Source organism: Apteryx rowi, unplaced genomic scaffold, assembly GCF_003343035.1.
Source record: "Apteryx rowi isolate R43461 unplaced genomic scaffold, aptRow1 scaffold_55, whole genome shotgun sequence".
In the NCBI taxonomy this organism is placed as follows: domain Eukaryota; kingdom Metazoa; phylum Chordata; class Aves; order Apterygiformes; family Apterygidae; genus Apteryx; species Apteryx rowi.
This window is the reverse complement of record NW_020450816.1, coordinates 1,656,374-1,677,762: the sequence shown is the minus strand read 5'-3', so window position 1 is coordinate 1,677,762 and position 21,389 is coordinate 1,656,374. Positions and strand designations below refer to the sequence as shown.

General features: G+C 39.4%; 1 protein-coding gene and 2 long non-coding RNA genes across 10 annotated transcripts in view; 2 read left to right on the top strand and 1 right to left on the bottom strand.

The window, feature by feature from the left end:
* LOC112973510 overlaps positions 1-20,266 on the bottom strand; it is a 36,853-nt gene extending 16,587 nt beyond the window's left edge. Inside the window, exons 1-4 of one of the 4 annotated variants that reach the window (XR_003256003.1) lie at positions 19,836-20,266; positions 12,043-12,134; positions 10,164-10,316; positions 1,495-1,642 (exon numbers count right to left, since the gene is read on the bottom strand). This is a non-coding gene — a long non-coding RNA (uncharacterized LOC112973510). The remainder of the gene's footprint in view (positions 1-1,494; positions 1,643-10,163; positions 10,317-12,042; positions 12,135-19,835) is intronic. The other 3 variants (XR_003256004.1, XR_003256005.1, XR_003256006.1) reach the window with 3 other exon arrangements.
* Positions 12,563-18,073, top strand: LOC112973511. Of its 2 annotated transcripts, XR_003256007.1 has the most exons (4): positions 12,563-13,105; positions 13,840-14,025; positions 17,376-17,470; positions 17,861-18,073. It is a non-coding gene; the product is annotated as an uncharacterized LOC112973511 (long non-coding RNA). The 2 variants fall into 2 exon arrangements; XR_003256008.1 differs by lacking the exon at positions 17,861-18,073 and having other exon boundaries at positions 17,376-17,709.
* Positions 20,267-20,331: 65 nt separating the features above from the next.
* The window catches only part of TRPC3 (transient receptor potential cation channel subfamily C member 3), a 49,759-nt gene continuing 48,701 nt past the window's right edge, over positions 20,332-21,389 (top strand). For 3 of the 4 annotated variants that reach the window (XR_003256001.1, XR_003256002.1, XM_026081465.1), the window contains exon 1: positions 20,332-20,904. Coding sequence is in view for 2 of the 4 variants with exons in the window: in XM_026081465.1 (XP_025937250.1) it covers positions 20,681-20,904 (224 nt within the window). In the remaining 2 variants the exon portion in view is untranslated. The remainder of the gene's footprint in view (positions 20,905-21,389) is intronic. The other variant, XM_026081464.1, reaches the window with a different exon arrangement.

Sequence of the window (21,389 nt, the reverse complement as noted above, 5' to 3'; positions counted from 1 at the left end):
CTGGCATTATTTCAGACCATCCTTATGACTTGTGGCAGAGCAGGAAGAAAGAATGAGGCAAAGCCGCAATTCCCCAGCAAGCACTTTTTCTCAGAAATTCAAAGCAGTGGAAGTAGTATTCCTGAAAAGCCTGACTAATGGTTCTGGCAATTGATTCAGTGTACCTATTCATGGGCAGGTGGAGCAGAAGCAGCAGTACTGCAGCCAGCTCCGCACTGCTGTGAGCTGTACAGTGTTTCCAAGTCCCCAGGAAGCAGTACCGGGAAACACCTCGTGTCAACTCACTTAGCTACTCCACTGAAGTTGCCCACAGAACTGCTAGGTAGCATGCGATTGAGATCTTTGTAAAGTGGATGTTTGTCCACAGAGAACTAAACTAGCTACCAAGTAGTTTTTCATGGATTATTAAACAACCATTAGGTGGTAACAACTTTTCGTCACTAAAGCCTTTAGCCAAACTGGAGGAGGTGACAGCTGTCATATGCTATCATCTCTCCATCTTCCTATGTATCTACCTATTGAGTCAATCACCTCTTCTACTGCTGATTTTGAAAAAATGTGTTTTTATTAATAGTTTCTTTATATATGTTTCTTTGTGCATATTTTATCTGGCCAAATATTTTGTATCTCCTTCAGCTGGCTGATTAGCATATAATATAAGAGCTTGCTAGCTTTATCAGATGGTAAAGTTATGCTGTTAATCTGAGTTTGTGCTTTCAACCCCATGCCTGGTAAAATGGGTCCTTACATCTTCAGTGAAAAAAGGTGTTTCATGCCTGCCAATGAAGCTAGAAGCAGCTAGGTCTGTGGTTATTCAAAAATAATGCTGGAATACACTAGATCTTCAATTCTTACCAACTCTATGATTATTTACTTATTATTAATGACTAAAAAAATTGTTTAATTCTTCTTAAGAACACTTATGACTCTTCTATTTATATTACCTATCTAGAGATAATGAAGCAGTCTGATACTTCCCTTCCTTACAAGATGAGTTGCAGGCAGGAGGTAACTGAAAGCAAGGCTATGGAAAAGAGACTTAAAAATACTTTTTTATGCATAAAACTTGTACCACTGTACTTGGATAAAAAAAAAAAGTATAACAGATCTGAAGTGTGAATGTAATTATATATGTACCAGCCTATGAAAATGTGGGAAAGTGGGTAAGTGCTACCAGTGCAAACTACCTGTAGAGAAACTGTGCCTGAAGCCTATCCCTTCAGGAGACTGTAAAGTTAAGGTACCATGGCTGGACAAACCATACTTTTGCTCAGACTAGGTCAGAATGATTTCAGTGAAAAACTCCATTTTCAATTTACACATTGTACAGTGAAATCAGACCTTGCAGATCTTGACCTTGTCCCACTGACTTGACTTCCTGGCTTGACCTTGGACCTGTCTCATCACTACGGACTTGTTCAGCGATCACTGGGCTGTGGCTGACCCTGGTCACTGTTACCAGCCCTGCCCTGCTCGCCTTGCTCGGGTCCTCACCTTAGTCGGTGAGGTCACTGCCCCGCCGGTGTTGTGGGCGCCCATCGGCTTCTGGCTCGCCTTCCCTTCCTGCTGCTCCCAGATTATCTCTGAACATTCACTGCAGATAGGTCAGTCTGCATAACAGTAGCAGAGAAAAAATGTATCTCTGAAAGGGAAAAACAGGACCAGAGAAATTATAGACCAGTCAATGGAACTTTGATAATGAAACAGATTATAAAGTGCTCAGTTTGTACTCATCCAGAGGACAATAAGGGGACAAAAATAGCCAACGTGGACTTGTCCAACACAGGTCAAGTCGAGCTGTCCTATCCTCTTCTTTGATGGAATAACTGGATTAATGAATAAGGATTAAGCCACAAGTATGGTATAACTCAACTTCAGTTAGATTGCTGACATATTTTTAAGTAATATTCTTCAATGAAAACCACAAAAACCTGGACAAAATGATACTGTTATTAGGTAATTGTTGAAAGTTGATACTCAAAATAGGTTCAAAGCTGAGTCTTGAATACCTCACTCCTGCATGTGGGATTATTTAATATTGTAATTAACAGCTTAAATGATAGCACAGGGAGTGCATTATGTGACACCCTTTCCAAAAGAAAAACAACAATTGTTGTTCTAGGGAGTTATTAAACAGAAATGTAGTATACAAGTGAGATATTCTGCTTTACTTGTAACTTGATATGGCCCAATTTAGAACGCAATACTTCATACAGGAATACCAATCTCAATCTCAAGAAAAATTAAGATAAATTGAAGAGGTGAACAAGTGATGAGAGGTTTAGAAAATAAGGTGTGTGAAGAAGAGTTGAAAAAATTGGACTTTTTCTGCATTCAAAAGTGAAGATGTGGAGGGAAGAAGGATGACACTGAATGTGTAAAAACTGTTTTAAAAGCATGGCGATCAATTATTCTCCATGCCATCTAGAATAGAACAAGAAGTAAACAGCTTTCCTTATAGCATGGGAAAAGTCTAGTTTAAATTTTAGGAATAATTTTCTAACAACATTTTAGCACTAAAAAAGATTATTTAAAGAATCTGTGGAATCTGCATCAGTGGATGTGTCTAAGAACAGACTATCCAAACATCTGCCAGGGTTCCTACACCTAATCTCAGAGAATGGAATTGATGGATGGGGTGTCATCTAGTCCTACATTTCTAGGGTTTCTCTGATATCTTATACTAATGAAGGAGATCTTAATTTAAATGCGGTATCTTTTGTTTCATCTCTAGCAATTCTTCTAGTTACCCACAGATATAATCAGTCCCCGGTATAGTGCATTATTACCTTGTACTTGTCTTCTAATAGAGAAAATACATTTAAAAAATGGCCAGCACTAAGTGGAGTGAACTGTACATGTTCAGTGTTTCATAATCTGAAAGACCAGTTGTATTTAATGTTGTTGCCATCATAAAAAAAGTGTTCCCAGAAGTGTTCTTGGGAATAGAGCAGTGGCTGTTAATACAGCAGTAAGATGGCCAATCCAAATTCAGGACAAAAGGAGCTGGGCAATGACCCAAATATATTTTCCTGAGCTGTGAGTTAGTGAATGAGAAATGAACATTTTGGCTGAGATCAGCTCTCACACAAAATGTTTCTTTTGCTTTATTCCTAGCCTGTCCTGATTTTAAATGTATGTCAAAGTTTTTTTTTATCCTTGAAAATTAATGAAATTAATTTAATTTTTCATGCAGAGATAAAGATGTATGCATATTCTATATCAACTAGTATTTTTGCTGTTTAACCAATTCTTTACTTAAAAGCTCATAAAACTAATGTTTTTGTGTTCATAAAAAGGAAAGAACAAGACATAAAGCCCTTGAGACCCTATATTCCCTATCTGCACAGAACTACACAGAAGAGGACAAGCTTCTCATAAATTTCTGCAACCTGAAAGCTGTAGTAAATCTTAGATTTAACTACCTTATGGGAGATGAGAGGAGTTTGCAGGCATATGCAGTATCAAGGCACATAACTCTGTTTACCTACATTCTTGAAGGAAACACTCTCAGAAAGCAGCAGGCACCACGCCAGGCAATTTGAGAAGCGACCTCTTCATGCAACTGTCTTGGCTCATTACCCACTATCTCTTTCATTATCCACACTTCCATTACTGTGGTTTTCCGAAGTGACTGTCTGTGCTCAAGATATCACCTGTTTGAAAAGCCTCTCCCATAACCTTGCATGGTCTATGACAGGAAAATTGTTATCCACAGCAGCTTATTCCTTTTGGTGTCTTCTCTCACCTTCTTTTTACACCAGTCAGATATGATGGCTGTTGAAATCAATTTCAAGGGTTTTTTTTTTGCTGTGGAGCAGATGATCTGGCCCAAAACTTGATGTGAACTTATATTTTGCTTCACACTCTGAGAATTGGGTAGACTATAGAAATTATTTATGTTCTTTAAGCTCTTTGAAAAAGTAAAGTACTCTAAGCATTAAACATCTGTATGTATGTCAACCTGACCGTTCCCAAGCTAATACTTACACAATTAGCTAAAATGCCTAAAATGAAGACACTTTTAAGAAGCACAAAACCCAGATATACTCAGGTCTCCTCTTTGTACTTTGCTCACAGGCCTGCAAGTACCTGCCTTGCTAAGCAATGCCCCCTCATCATGCTCATGTGCAAGTGAAGATCTTTTGCTGAACTCGGTATTGCCAGGATGGAAGATGCTACGTTCTGCCAGCTTTGAATACAGAGGATAAGAAGCTCCGTAGTTGGGGATCTGGTAGAGAGCTAGATAAAAGGCAAAAAATCAAATCCAAAACAATCTCTTGCACACAAAAATGAAGCAGGAAAGGAAAAAAAAAAGGAATTTAGTTTCACTGTTGTCCCTGAAATGACAGTAAGAGAAAGTCAGTATTTGTTTCAGTAATTCCATATACAAGAGAGCATTCTACTTTGAAGTCAAATCATCAGGAAACACAGGTGTGATCCCTTTACAGTATGCATGTCTTACAACAAGCAATTATGAGCAATTTGCTTTATGCAAACCAGATTTTTAACAGGGTTCAAAACAGATTTGCTCCTCTTAGATTTCTCCAAACAAGCATACCCTTTTAGTCCCAGAAGTGAGATTAAATCTTGCCTAACACATAGGGTGGTCTCACGACAAAGCAAAGCTGTGTTTTGTTATTCCTACAGACACAGATTTCAACTCTTGTTTATCTTATTTTACTATGCAAACACTGAGAACAGAAGTGCTTTCTTAATAAAAAATGGTATTTTGAAGCTAAAATCACTGGAGTGGTTCTGCATGCGGCGATGTTCAAATGAAAGATTTGTAGAAGTATAAAGTATTATTCCTCATGTTTATGAGTGCAAGAGGAGAGTTGACACAGAAGGAAACTACCTGGTGAACTTCTGTCTTTGTCTTTTTTATGGTGAATAAATGGATATTTAGGGTGAGAAGAGGCAATCAATAAAGCTATAAATTACAACAAAAAACCTCCTCTGCTTTTCACATAAATCAGTACAACATAATTTTTGAGCCTTGTGAACCTCGTAAAAAGAGAGCTTGCAAAAGTTTTTCTCTTACTATTTGTTTTTTAGAATCAGAAACTGACAGCTGTTTCCTTCTAAAACCGTCAGAGGAGAGATGACCTAAAGTTTCACATATAGACTTAGAAGTACTACAGAAAGGTCACATCATATGTTAGGCATTGTAGAGAAGCTTATGGTGCCAGTATGCATTCTGCAGGGAAATAAGTGTTGCCATTGTTTAATCATCAGCTTTCAGAAGAATAAAATTTTACTTTTCAAATGGTGATATGTAAAGTGATTTCTTCAAACAGCAGTTGCTAAATAAAGAAGAGATAAAGGATCTATTTCATCTGTTGACTGTGAAACTATATGTTTCAGTGCTCATTCAACACACTAGAATACATAGCAAGCAACAGCCAGAGAGCAAACCAAGCAGAACGATTGTTTCAGGGTAACTTTCTCCTGCTCATCTAAACCCCATCCAGTTAAATCATCTCTGCATCTCTGGACAGCAACAGAATGGTAACTGGTAGTCTAGATTGAAGTTTTAAAATGTCCAGAGGAGAGGCAAGCTGTTTGAATGATATTTTAAATCTATAAACATATTGTATCATTTTATTGTTGAAAGAGGCCACATATTGAATCAAAAAAAAAAAAAAAAGTATCTGAGTTGTCTGATGGACATAATTGCCACTTAAGAGTATTTAAGCCCTCTGGAGATTTTATAAAATAATATGACATGCAGTTTCCAAACTAATAATTGGAAGCTTGTTTTTATTGTCTGATTTAACAAGAAATGACCAACACCTTTTTGAATCTCTCGCTATTAACAAAAGAACTTAGTACATTCCATTTGGGGACTTGCCATAATGTGGTCAAGCTTTCATTTATCTAAAGTTGAAAGATATCCTACTCAAATTTGAAGGTTGAACCAGATGCCATTAGCATTTTCCTGACTTTTCTCTCTGAAGATGGTAATCTCGTATTCTGTCTCTAAGTTATCTTTCTTTTTCACCTTCTTTCTCACGTCCTCTACCTATCTTTCCTTGCTTCCTTCTCCCAAGTAAGTGTCCAAGTCTAATAAGGGAACGAATCTTACACTAGCTCTTCTTTGGTGTCTAAAAACCAGCTTCAGGCAATGGATTCTAGTAAAGCTGATGTCTCAAAGTGCTTAATATGCCTGTACATCTAGATGCGGGGTAACATAGAAGAACTTAGAGAAAGCTGGAAAACCAAAGTTTCTGTTCTTCTATGCTGTGAAATGCAAGCATCTTCAACAGTAGCAGTTTTTTCTTCACTTCTGATGGTCTTTGTCCTCTCTCTCCCCATTTTTGTAAATTCTTCTCTTTTGTTTTGAGAAAAGAACAAGAACTGAATTTGACAAGAAAACTATAGAGTTACAAGCTAAAATTGAATTGCTCCTCTTCCCAACAAGGATATTTGATACCAGCTCTGAGGCTGTCGGACAGTGTCATTCTTTTAAAACTTGTGCACAAGTAAGTTTATATATATATATATATATATATAGATACACACACACACACATATATGTAAAAGGAGAAAGAGGAAAGGATGAGGGGAAAGGAAGTATCAAGAGCCCCCTAAATTTTTGAGCTGTACATAGCTTGCTTCTTCTTTTTATCTTACTAAAAATTAAATCATCATTGGCAGTGTATTTAACAAAAGCAACAAAACCTTTGAAAGTGAGCTCTGGGCCCAAATAATAGCCTCAATCTTTCGGTTCCACCTTTAATTCTGTCCCTGTTCCAAGAATTTAAATAGAATTGATTAGTAGAAAGGACCAACACACAAGCATAAGCTGAGTGTTAGTATTTACAAGTGAGCTCTAACGTTAGTTCAGCTATGACATCACATAAAATCCACATTAAAATACAGAGTTTGACAGTTTTGTGTTTCACAAAATTCTAGCATTCTCCTATCTCTATTTTGTTGCCAATGGAATGTTTTTTTGTGTGTCAGAGCAAGGATTTACAATTTCTTTAAGGGCTTCCACTTCCTGACTAGAATGCACAGCCTAATTTTAAGGACCAAATATACATGGCTAAATTGGAAAGTTCTTCTTGTTAGATTCCCTAACTAGGGTGCTTAGAATGACAGTACAGAGGAGCCCCTCTTTTTCTCTGTTGAAATATAAAGAAGCTAGAAGGAAAGACTCTTAATTCATGACTTACTTAAATTAGGTACTGGAAGCTAGGCAGTGTGAGGGTCTCCTTTGCTCCTATTACTGCTTGTTGCAGGATGTCCACCCGAGCTCTGAAGTAATTTAATAATTATGATGTAAATGACTTGGATGGATTTTTAAGTCTCTTTGCATTTATTGTTGTAATAGTTTTGTAACCTGTGTCTTGAAAAAATGATGTGGGGCACATCAGCTGTACAGTACAGTGGTTATGCATGGAGGTGCTGTGCGCTAGTCACTAGACCACAATGGGGGCATTCAGCAGAGGACCAACCCTGGAAAAGTAGTTATTTGGACAGAAGGGTGAGGTTCTGCAATAACTTTCTAACAGGGGAAGAGAGAAGTAGGTAAAACACCTAACTATTTTCAGAAATGGTCCCTGCAAATTTAGGAAGAGGATTTTGTAGCAGTGACTGGTAGCCAGGCAACCACACTAGATGCCCTTCCTTGTAATCTTTTTCTAGGCATGTGGAACCGCTATGAGGAAGACATAGAGAATGATGTAATTCTGAGATGTTTATCTAACCCAGCCCTGCCTTTGCCTGTAAAAGGGTTTAAATGTTTTTTATTTTTTAATTTTGGGTTAATTCTGAGAAGAGGTTTTATGGCTGTGAGCTAAGTAGGTTTGTGGCATTATATTTGCTGAATGATAATAGAGACAGTGACCACTGAATGGTATCTTTAGTTTAGATTTCCCTAGACAATTCCCTTCATTTTACCTCCGAGTACTTCTTATGTCAGAGAGGACTGCTGCATTTGTCAGTTACACAGATCTTAGCTTCTTTACATGACAATTTAGAAAAATAGCCTCCTCTCACATGATCCTGTTCTAGCAAAGCCAGTTAGAAACATGACTGAGATGAACTAATTCACCAACATCACTTTTCACTTTTAGATTTCAGAACAGCTCTTCTTCTCAGTCAGTTTAATTAATAAATTATTGTTATTCTGAGGTTATCTGTAAATCAGAGTGCAGCACTAACAACATCAGGTTACATAAAATTTAGCATGTTTTAACAGAAATCAGGCAACTTGTAATTTAAATATAGAGAAGCTCAGAAGGACATATACATTTATTTTTAATGTGTTTGGAACAATGCTCGCCTCCAGTCAGTTTTAATAGGAACATAGGATCTGCCATGCTACATTAAGCCAATAATCCATCAAGTCCAATATTCTCCACTCTGCTTGGCAACCACAAGATGCTTCAAAGGAAGGCAGATTGCCCATCATGCACTTGGCCAGTTTTTCAATTTGAACGGTCCACTGTGCAAAAACCATTCCATTCTTCATGTCAAATCCTTGTCTCATATGGTTACAAATGTTAAAGTAATCAAGTGACATGAATGACCCAATGTGCCATTTTAATAATATTTAAGGTTACATTTATGCTCTGATCTGGTCTGTTGCTCTTGAACTGTCATTGTTGTTATGTACAATGCTCCTCACAATCATTCTCATTACTTATCCAGTCTCTACTATACTTCAATTCAGCAACCAAGCAAATCAACAGTATGCACAAGACCTTACAGATTCATATCAATATTCACAAATCAGTTATGATTTGCAAATAGACATTAGAGGATATTTCTATTAAACAGCTACTTGGTATAACAAAACAGCATACAGCAATGAAAGCATTACAATAGTGCTCCACTGAAGTTCCTTTGTTTGAATTATATTCTATTGTTGCACATGAGTATCTTTTAATTTCCAAGGTGAGAAAAGTTTCTAATTCAGACCTCAGTGCTTTGCAGTTTTGACCCATGCCTAACAAATGTTAATGAATTGTTGGCTAAGGGACATGTTGCATTGTTAGATACTGGAAACACTGGAAATATTTTATTTCTTTTAATATAATTTTAATATAATTTGCTTAGTTCTTTATTTATCATTTTCTGGGCATAACATTTCTTTTCTTGTTCTCTGTGTTTTCCTTTGGGACTTCATTTACTGTTTCAGGGACTGGGATATATTTTTCAATATTTTCACCTTTCTTCTTCTCTCACTGTCTTGCACCCTAGTTTTAATTTAGGTATTCAGGGTTTGTCAAACCACGTCAGACATGTTGATTAGGTCCAGTCTCCTAGATCAAGAGCATCTTATATTCTGGGCAATGCACAGATATGAGAAGGCAGAGCAATAGAAGACTGGAAAGTAAGGCCATAAGCAGCACTCTAGTGAGTGATGCATTTTATACATCTATTTTTCTAGAATCCTATATTCTCCACTGCTGTGCTTAAAAACAATATGCCAAATGAAGCAAGAATTGATTCAAAATGCTCAGCTAATAATTCTCTTGACATCTCCTCCCCTCAGTTTCAGACAGAATTCATGGCAATGACATGTATTCTCTGCCAGGGCTCTGCTGCTGAATTGAGCTCCAAATGCCTCACTGAGAACTACTAATAGTTGTTGCTTCGTTGTGTGGGGATGATGGGGGCGGGGGGGGGGCAGGTGGGGAGAGGCAAAAGGGGGGAAATAAAGGAAGGTAAGTAGGAAACTTATATGGGAACAGGAAACTTTAGGTGATCTGGTATGCAGAATTTCCCACTTAATGTTTTCCATGGGGTGTAGAATCAAGTTTAACATCTCAGTGTCTCGGGCAGATCTTTCAGTTTGTACAAAAGTCAAAGACATCCTCAAGTCTTTTATCTGGATATTATTTGTGGTTTCCCCAAAACTGAACGCTGATTATTCAGTTGGCCCAGCATAATCAGAAAATGGGGAATCTCATAGGGCTACAGGGAGACCATGCTAAGGAAAGTGCTAGCTGTCTTCTCATGATCTAATGAGCTGTTGCATTAATCATGAGGGTTTCAGGTGGAGAAAAGGAAGAAAAGGCCCATAAACTGATGCTTCCTTTCTTCCATTCCATCTCAAGATCTAACTCATTTTTGTAGTGATGGCATCTCTGAAGATGACCAAAATATAACATAGCATCTTCCCAAAAATCTTTTTTTCCTCCTTGTACCTTGCTGTTTTCGGAAGAGTCAATGTATCGTTGTCGATCTTCTTAGAATTTTGCTTGTGTTTACAATCATTTTCACTCTCCCTTCTTTGTAATGCAAACATATATCATTTTGGGTACCTTTTATCTAATACAAGGTTCTTCATTACAAGCTGTCTAGAAGAAAGAATAGAGAAGTCAAGATATATTTTTGTCACTGTATCACTGAGACAACATTTCTATCAGATAGAAGATTTCCACAGTAATACATTCATTTGCAATCAATCCTTTCCATTTTTGAGTGTCATACAGAATGGATAACATAACAGATTCACTCTTGCTAAAAGGTCTGCTGTAATTATCCTGAATTACGTTAAGCACTACCTGATGCTGAAATGGACTGTACAAAAATGGACAAAGCTAATAGCTGTTTTAATGTACAAGCGACTGGACTGGAAAGAAGTTAAAGGGTTCCTCTTTGATGGTTTATGACATAAGTTGAGAATAGAAAGTTTGAACGTTGGGAGGCTCTTGAAAATATTGTATCTGATACTGCAGGTTAGTTATTTTTTGATGCTTATATATCCATACCACTATATGTAAACGTGGTTTTATTAATTTCATGATTGAACTTTGGCCACATTTTATTTCTGCAATTTTTTAAATTCTACCATATATCTTTTAACATAATATTTTTACACTCAGAATGTATATTTACATGTGTGTATTTAACACACCTTTGAAAAATCTTTGTTGGGATCTTTCCACATGAATTCTATGGATTTCATATGATGCTCACATCAAAGTTCACAATGTCCAGATTCTTAGTTTTCCAAAATCTCTGACTTGACAGTCAAAGATTTCTATCAGCAGCTGTCTCATCTGACAAGGAAACTGTTTGTATCACATTTCCCTCATAGTCTAGTTTTTATGCTCAGTATTTCATTTCTTCAGTGGTTACTTGCTATGAAGATAAAGTGTTATATGGGCTCTCTATCAATATCAAATCCCCTTTAGTTGAATCTGGAAGTCTAAAGCGGGGGGATCCCAAGACAAAGACTTCAGTGTTGCATGCAGTTTCCACACAGCAGTTGGGATCATGCAATGAAAACTATGGGGGGAGATGGAAATACCTCTATTCTAGGCATATAAACACTTTGTGCATGAAAGACACGTCCTTACATTTGTTATGTTATTGTAAAATAGTTTGCATTCTACTGCTCTTCTGCTGAATAAGCATCTCTGGTCCCATTTTTAGAGTTTTAATGCTCTTTACTCATAAAAACCAGGACAGGCATCTTTTAAAAATTAATGCAGTCTATGATGGTCTTCTGAGATTGACATTTTTCTCCTTAGCTTGTCTAAGGTACCAGTTGTGCGTGATTTGGCTGTGTTCTGAAACCCTGGGAGAAATTTCTTCCAGCTTTTCATGAAGTTGGGTTATTGTTTTTATGAACAGTAAAAGACGAAATCCAAATCCCACTGAAAGTGACCACAACATTTCCTTTAATCTGAATTTACCCCCAAAATGACAACATTCTTATAGATTTTGCTTTCTAAATAATAGTTGAACTCCAAATGTTCTGAGAGCACCGATGGGGTATATCTGAATTGCAAATCTCCATGTCAGCACCTAGTCACACATGCAGGGGTACACAGGGACTTCTGAAAGAAAGCATTCCTGAGGTTCTCTAACACATACATGTTCACCTCTACAACCTTCTTCATTTCCAAAATATGTATGAATTGACATGGACATCTACCTGTTGCTGACAATAGTGGAGTTATTCTAATTTTCATGGCAAAAGATAGTGCACCTTCACTGTATTCTTAAATAGGCTTCAAGGAATAATTTATATGTATTGTGATGTCTGTCTTTTTTCACAGTTTCCCTGTCACTCACTTTGAACATTATCCCCGCTTGAAACTTTGGCATATCCTCATTCCATTTTCTGACAAGTGGTTTCTCTTACATACAGGCATAAGGCAGGAGAGCTGTAATGAAATTTTATGCAAGAATTTAGCATGTGTATTTTCATTTTTATAACAAAGAACATTTGTAAGGGACCCCAAACCTTGCAAGATACCTTCTGAACTTGGTGGGAGTTAAAGCTGCTGTGGGCTTTACAAAACCAGGCTGCTGGCATCTTATGCTGTTTTAATCAGACAAAGACATAGCTTCACTGCCTCTTTTGGCTATTTCTTACAGATTCTGATTACTCCTTAATGAGTGTCTCTGAGCACACAGATAAGATGTGGCCTTTTCATAAGAAGTTCATTATCCAGAGGCTTAAGACTAATCCACCAGTTGCCAATATTATTGCCTGGTCACTTGGGAGTGATGATATATAGAGTGCTCAGTGCTTCACTGTGCACAAAGGGGCAAAATGTTTCAACAATAGGATGTATTTGGTAGAGCTGGAAACATGATTTTTGCCTTGTCAAGATACTGAACTGTTTTTTCGCTTGGCCACAAATGACTTGGGAGCTCTGCAGGAGGATGCATTCCCATTTACAGCATAGCTACACTACTTTTAATCTACTCCCCTTGTAGTTGACCAGTCCTCCAGCCCAGCAACAAAGAGGCTTTGGAAGACCCACTGAGTCACTGTCACTCAAATAGTTATCACTTGTGGTTGAGTGTTATCACCTATTCCACAGCAGTCCACAGAATGAAAGACTATATTTTCAGTTCAACAGTGTGCTGTGGTATTTGCCCCTCCACCAACAAAAGCAATTTAATTTTTTGAGGTCTGGCAAGTAGTTAGTACCAGATGGTATCTGTCCAAGGGTTCTGATGCAATTTAAGAAACTTAGACTCTAAACTATGACAGAATCAGGTAATCTTTCAATCAAAATCACCAGATAACCTGGACAAAGGAGTTTAGAATGGTGAAAAACAGGAGGAATGATTTTCTCCTTCTCTGGGAGCCATGCTTGTCAGTCAGATTTGCCTTTTATTAATGGTAAGCTGCTGTTTAAATTTCTTTCTGCTAAGCTGTCATGGGGGCTTCTGGGATTGTGCCCACTAATTAAAATATATTATTATATCAGTTCACAAAACAACATGAAAAATCCACTTGTTTCTGGATTTAAAAATCATTGTGAATTGGTTTATTTCTTTATGTGGCCTGTTTGTCTCTTGCTATTATTTTTCTTATGTACTGCTTCCCCTTTTGGATCCCCACAGTGACTCAAGTCCTACTCCCCCAGTTAGAGAAAGATCGAACTGCGTCCAAATATATTCAGACTTAATCACCTGCACTGGACAGAAATCATTGCTAATTTGCTAAAATAAGAGCTATTCTGCACTCCATATATCCATCCCAACTCTGAACCTCATTAGTAGTTTACAGAATGTTTCTTACAAAAATAGAGGGTAAATTAAGGAATCAACAGAAGAATATACAGCTCTTCAGATGAAGGTTCCTGGCTTAAATGTGGTAAAAGACTATAATCATCAGAAGCTTTCCCCAGCTGATGCCTTGCATGAAATTAAAGTGACTGCTTCAGTCCACTTCCTGAAGGCAAATGTCTATGCCATCACAGCTGGCACAATTGGCACCCTTGTGGGCAGGTGGTGAAGCTGCAGGTGAATGACTGATACTGGTTCAAATGGGACTAGGTGCCCAATTTCTGTTGACTTTCAAGAGGAGCTGAATACCTAAATGCTTTCTGTGCCTTCAAATTGTTTCCTTAGCATTGGACATAGAAATAAATCAGCTCCTCTCAAAAGCGGTCCCTCCTGAGCAAGACCGAGCATATTGGCAGGACAAAGTAAAAAGGATGGCTCTGTTACTTCCCAGATGGTGTCCCAAGGACTTCCATGGGACTTTGGCTTTGAGACTGTCAATCTAGCAACTCTCAACTTTTTTGCCAAAACAAGGTAAGTTAAGTTCAATTGTGATTTTCCCAGTGATTTTTTTTTTCTTACACAAAACTCAGGGGTTTTACACAAAGCAGGATGATAAAGAACAAAAGCCGAGCATGACAGAACCCTCAGTATGTGTACATGTGCCTTCTGTTAACGATCCTTCTGGGCTCATCCCTGAAAGCTCTTGAACATTCTGCCTTGTCCTAGCAAAACATCTGAACAGGAGTTTAGCTTTCATGTAGGGAGCAGCCTCACAGTGCCAATGCTGACAAAATTCTCCTGGATCATGGTTTGCATCTTCTCAACCTGACCCTTATTACCTATATTTGGGGCTAATTTGAGGCATCACTATTCACTTATTATTCTACATTCAACTCTATGACCTTGCAGAGAAAGGTATCTTAGCCTTACACCAAGGTCAGAACATTTATCTGCCTTTTCTGAGTGTTAGATTTGGCTAAGGCAGACTTATTTTATTCTGAGCAGTCATTGGTAGCAATGATCAGAAATGGTAGTCCAGGTAAATCTTACACAACTCTCAAGACAGTGGGTAACTTTAAGATTTTGGTATCCTACATGAATCCCTGCTGACAATGTTACATATTGCTCACTTTCTAAACATCGTGTAGATTGTCTTTACTCACAGACTATTTTACTATATTTAATAAAAAATGTTGAAATAATAAATTGAACCATTAAATACACCCATGTGGTAACTCTTGCATCAACTGGCATGGGGATAGCAGGATGAACTGCATTCATTCACCCATATTTGCAGCACTGTCAATAAGAAGAAAATTAAGTTGTTAAAAATGTTGTCTTGTGACAATAAATTTATTTATCACATGGTTGCCAGCTTCTACTTAGCAATAGGGTGAGATTCGTGTTTACATTTTCAGGGGGGATTGACTGAGATAGGGACAGTGAAACTAACTGAAGGAGGAAAATCCTGACACATATAAATGATGAGTAAAGCAAATTTTACTATATATGAAAGTATACTTTTTTAATTTATGAGCCATACACAGTCTCCATGGCAATGCACAGATAAGAGAACTCATTCTGTAGTCCCTTTTCTAGTAACACTTCTATTAACTTCTAATATCCACTAGTATGAAGGAAAAGAGACGAATAAAACTTAATTGGTATGGGATCAGGATGCTATGGATTTGTTCAAAAGCATGCAAAGACATTGGATTTGTTTAAAGAAATGTCTGGCTTGCCTTAGAAAAATAGAAATGCCAGGTGCAAATGTGTAAATGTACACACAGTTGCCACTTAATGAAAAAAAAAAGTATTTGCCCATTTTGTCTAGATAGACATTTTACAGACCTTTGAAAATGTAGCTGGTATCTATCTAATGGTTTTATTGACAGGAGACTTCGGTAGCCTTTTAATATCATAAAGTAGACCACAAAATACAACTGCAATACACAGCTCTGAGGGCCTGCTTTCCAGTGGGTCATTTGACAGTACTTTATATCCACTACTTTTGCCTGGGCCTGAATGGGGGCACAGCATGCATGAAATTACAGGCTCAAGTTGCAGGAATTTATCTTTTCATCTAATTTAAAAGTCTTAAACCATAATATTAGTTCTGAGGCAGAGATCTGCTTACAGATCAGTGACATCACATCACTCCTCCTTTTTTCTTCACGCTGATTAACCTGTTTAGACTTTCATACAAGTCCTTGGTGCAGGAGCTGAATGTCCTTGAAAACGCTGGGCTCTTGGCAAGTAGGCAAATTCCCAGTATGAGGCAAAGGCGGCCAATTTTGCTTTCATTACACTGTTGCTATTCCCACCAACTTCCCAATTTTCATGAAAGTAGTACACATACGCGTTTTAGATAGGTTCAGTGTAGTACATGACCTGGATTCTATTTCTAGCATTACCATGAGTGTCTTTTTGCATCTCTTTACCCATCTCTTAAAGCAAATTTAAAAAAAATCTCATGAAAAAGGATACTCTGACTTGTTTTTAAAGCTGGCAAATAATCATTCAATAATCATATGATGTATAAGATATTCCTGTAAGGGAAATTGTTGTCAGAAGTTTCTTGGATCTTGCTGATTCTTAAGTATAAATCACTTAGTTTCAACAATCTTAGTGTCGACAATCCTAATTTCAACAAGCAGGTTGAGATTTATTTTCAGGGTAATACTTTTAAAATGTACCTCTCAAAATTCTGCTAAGAGAAAACCCCAGATCATATTCATTAAATGGCAATTTTTTCCATACCAGTTGTCACATGGTCTCTTACTGATTTGCACAGCCATTCAGTTAGATACTCAATAGATCTGCAAGGTATTATTGCTATCCCAGTTTACTCTAAGAATCTGAATGGATTTCCTGATTCTTTTGTATATTGAATGCCAGGCTGTGCTATCTGTGTTCATAATTCAGATCTTTACTCCATTCATTTACCTATCTTAAAGAAGCTGAAAAAAAGAACGGGGGAAAGATAAGCCTGGAACTCCTGTTTTTGACAACATTTTAAGGAAAGTTATAACTGTAGTTCTTTAAGCATCTTACTTCAATTTAGGAATGACAGTTGTTTGATCCAACTGAAGAATACTGTCAACAGAATTTTAAAATCTAAATTGTATGTTTCTCATCATTTTGAGGACAGAAAAATTCCATCAGAGAGTAGTTGACCCATATAAATAAATCCCTGTTTCAACCTAATTCTACCCTTGATAAAGCCTGCTTGGTGAAAAGAATGAGGGACTGTATTCTGGCTGCAGTTCCAACTCATATGTAAAATACTTACAACACTAAATTCATGCCCTAAACAAAAACACAAAGAATAACAAACAGCAGCTTTGGTAATATAATACTGTATCTGCTATGCTTCACTATTTGCTATAACTATGTCAGGCTTTTCTGTTCAGTCTCTTGTTCTTATAGTAGTATACCTTTCATTTTTTTAACCTTGCCTAAGCAATTTTTAGGAAGGTTTTTTTCTAAATTAAAATGACATCACTTCAAAACACTGTATATTCAAGTTAGCGCTCAAAAAATGTACTAGATTGGCAGCCTTTGACAGCAACATCTTAAACTAGCTGAAAAAACAAGTAGCACAAACTTCCCCATACTGCTCTGCCTGGTATTTTAAACCTAATCTTCCTTTCTCACTCACTCTCTGATACAGTTTAGCTTTGTTGACATATCTCATACTTCGATGACATTAAATACATTTGAGAGGAATAATGATTTTGGAATACTGGCATTATTGACATTATAAATGTTTTCAAAAAGGTGTAAATGACTCATGACAAAAATCCCATTTCAAGAATGGTCAGCCATGCCCAGATTTTTGAAGGTACAAACAGCAATTACTTTTCAATTTTCACCTTCAGGTAACTCAGTGATGGCTGAAGTCTAATCAGACAAAGATTCTCATACCTCTATTCCGATACCCTGTTCTGACAGCCACCTGTTCCTTCAAACTGCGGTAAATTATCTATATATAATGTTATTATGATGACTTATGTGTTTTCCTACACATTTCAGTTGGGAATGCAAAATACTTCTAAAACTAAACCCATACAAATTACATTTGAGATGTGTAATGGATCCTTTTGTTGCCATCCTGGCTGTTTTTCAGGTAGGCTTTCCTTCAAATAACCAAAGGGAAAAATTCTGTTTTGGAAAGTTCAAATGCAAGCAAATGCTGGCCAAAACTGATTAGAAAGCAAGTAAAGCAGGAAGGGCAGGATGAAGAAGAGCATCTAATCTAAATGTACATTAGGAAGTATATATTTAAGTATGGTGGCTTTGGAACAGTATTTTTTCTTACATTCTTACATTTTTCTTACATTCTTACATTATCCTCTTCCTTCAGCATCAAGAAGGAATGCTCACCTCCACGAAAAACTTGACTGCCATTTCCCATCCAACCCAGGCAGTGAGGAGAACACAGCAAAGGCAGTGAGAGAAATCAGACTTGTCAGAAGTCTGTGTATGTTGCTGGGGAACTATGTTGTAGGAACAGTGGCCTCCTATATAGTGTTTATAGTGCTATACTTTGACTTTAATAAGGTTTTTGCCACTGTCTCACATGGCATTCTCAGAAGCAAACTAAGGAAACAGTCCAAACAAAAGTTCCGTGGGATGAAATAAATAATGTACGATACAATAATGTAACTACTTGGAGAGCTGTTATCATTAATCTACTCCTCAAAATGGAAGGATGTGTCAAGAAGGCTTCCGCAGGGATGTCTCACAAGTCCAATATTATTTCGTGTTTTCCTTAGCGACTTGGATAATTGAATAGATAGTAGTTTTATGAACTTTTCTTGTAGAAACAGCAAAGCAAGCTCTATTTCATACTTAGACAATACCGAAATTATGAAAAATACAGCCCATAGAGCACCTGATTCAAATTAGTGATGAGAAGCACTACAGAAAAAGCAACAATATGAATTTCTTAAAACTAAGAACCAACATTAAAAAAACCTTTAATCTATTTCTGAAAGGAAAACAAACCTCAATATTCGGAAGCCTTGCTCTGAGCATAGATTTGGGAAACAAGAACATTTTTCATCTCGTTTCATCATAGTACCAGCTATACTTTTGTATTTTGTTCTCATGGGAAATTCTAGAGACAATCGAAAGTCCGTTCCTGTAGCCCACTGTAATAATAGAGGATTTTTTTGAAAAAGGAATACAATATGGGAGGTATCATTTTTTGAAGTCAAAGGGAACCTGCAAGAATACAAGGTTTAATGCTAACAGATTGCTGGTGGCTATGCTCTAAAATATGTAACAAACACTGATATGGTATGCATAATTAGGTTACACATCTAGACTGTCCTAAATGAATAACCCCAAGCAGTTCAAAGTTACAGTAGCTCACATTATATTAGTTTCTTAGAGAGCAAAATTTGTTCAACCATTTATGTAATTCTACTGAAGCTAAAAAGACTTTGCATGTGACAAGACATAAAAAACCACTTCCCTAAATAGTTAAAAATGCAAACTAATCAAGCCAACACAGACAAAACCCAGTTCTCTTCCCAAAGCTGTAGCAGCATAAATTATCTCTGCGCAACTCTTGGTTGTTTTTTCCTGTGCTTCATCAGTACAAATTTTGCATGTATGGGAAATAACATAAACAAGACTTGGCTGATACTGAAAACTGAATGTGCAACATGAGGTAATGAGCATTTTGTACTAAGAGACAACTTAATGTTGCTCAACAGTGAGAATTCTGTCTAAACAGTCATATTTGGATTTACAGCCCATCTTCTCTGAAATAATTGGAAAACTTGCATGAATTTCAATGGCAGCAGGATCTGAATTTTTGAATATGTATTCATGCAGTTTTATTGATTGCCACATTAAGCTTTGAAAAAGTTTAAAGCACAGGAAAAATGGCACCTCAGCAATATGTAGATAAAAGAATGCTTTATTGTATATATAAATCAGCATATATAGTCTCTGTGCACCTAGTGTTCTGAATACTCTGTATAAAACCACATACATTCTGCCTTGATTTTAATGGGGTTGCAGTGCTGTGACAGAATAATTTTCCCTGTCGCATAATGCACTGAAAATCTCATAATAAGAAAAGATGTAATATGTCTCTGTGCAGCAAGAATATTTGTGACTGGTATCTGTAGAGTATAATTAGCTTTGATTACATGCAATAGGCATCTTTAACATCCTCCCACTGTTTTTAGTTTTACACCACGTAGAATTAAAACAGTCACTCTAGGATACAGACACAGAATATATTTGGAAAATCTAGACTTATTTTTATCACAGGTAAGCCAGTGCAAAATCTCAGTCTCTTTTCAAAATGCAGGAAATCTCACCTAAACTGTTTTCCACTGTTGGGCGAAAGATGTCAAAATAATGAGTGAGGTTTATGTGAATTTATCAGCCTGTGCATTGCCTTTGCTTCTGGGTCATTTTGGCAAAAACTACCTTGTCGGCAGCAGTCCTACTGTACTACTTCAACCAACAAACCCTGGCTTGCCTTGGACCTCAAACCGTGTCACGTCGGCGCGCCGCCGTTTCACCTGGCGCTGTGTGAAGGGCTAGGCACAGCCTTGCAGGGACTGTCACCCGGCGGCGACCTTCTGAGGGCTCTCTAAAGCAGCGGCGACAGTAACATTTGAAAATCACGCGTGGCAGAAGCGCGATTTACCTCGAGGAACCGCGCTGCCGGCGGCCGCTTGTAACGGCCGAGCGGTAACGGCTCTGTGGTAACGGCTCCCCGCGCGGCGCGCGCCGCCCCCGTGCCGCCCCCGCCCCCGCGCGGCCGTTGGGGAGGGGGCGGGGGGCGGTTCTGGCTTCGGCAGGTCGCGGAGAGGCGTCGGCTGCGGTGCGCGACTGCTGCTCTCCGTCAGTAACGATGCCGTCCTAGCGGGGGATGATGCCAGGGAGAGGAGAGCGGCAGAGCCGCCGCCGCCGCCTCGCTCGCCGGCACTTCCCGGCTGCCGCGGTCGGGCTGCGCATCGCCGCGCCTCCCCGACCGGCGGCAGGGGGAGAGGGCGGAGAGGTGGCGCCGCTTCTATGGTGAGAGGTTTGTCCCCGCCAGGTGCCCTGTCCCCCGCCGGGCAGGGCTTTCCTCCTCCTCCTGCCTCCTTCCCCGCCACGCACGCTGCCGGGCGAGGCCGGCCGGGAGCAGCCGCCGCCGCCTGAGGGGACCCCGACCATGTCCAGCAAGAGCAGGAGGAGCAAGGAGCAGGGGAGAGTGACCTTCCCCCCGCAGCAGGAGGAGGAGGAGGAGGGGGCAGAGGAAGAGGAGCAGCAGCGCCGGCGCCGCGGCTGGAGAGGCGTCAATGGGGGGCTGGAGCCCCCTCCGCCACCGCTGAGAGCCGTTAAGACCCTGCGGGAGCCGTACGGCTACTACCCGCCGCCGCCCTTCGCCAGCACCATGTAAGCCGGGGCCGGGGCCGGGGCCGGGACCGGGGGGTGCTGGCCGGCAACTTCTGCGGCGGAGGCGCAGGGGACCGGCCGCCGCATCCCCGCGAAGTTGGCGCTGGGTCCCGGGAGCCTGGCAGCAGCCGGGCGGGACTGACGCCGCGAGGGGCAGACGGGGCCGGTTTGCAGCGATGACAGCGTGGGCACTGGAGGAGAGTGCCTGCGGGCATGTAGCGCCGCTCCGCTCCCCTCCGCCCCAGCCCTTCGGCTTTGCTCCGTCTCGGCGAGGGCGGGCGGCGGCGGCTGCCCGTGGCACAGGCCGGGCAGGTGCTGGGGCCGGGCATCCGCTTGTTGCCAGAGTCGCCTCTGAAGCAAACGCTTGCAGAAGGGCGGCGCTGGCGCGGCTCCCGTTAACCGGCGGGGAGGGCAGCGAAGAGGCGCCCCGCGTTGGTGTCGCCGCCGCCCGCCCTCTTTCGCCGCTCCCGCGGGCGGCGGTGCCC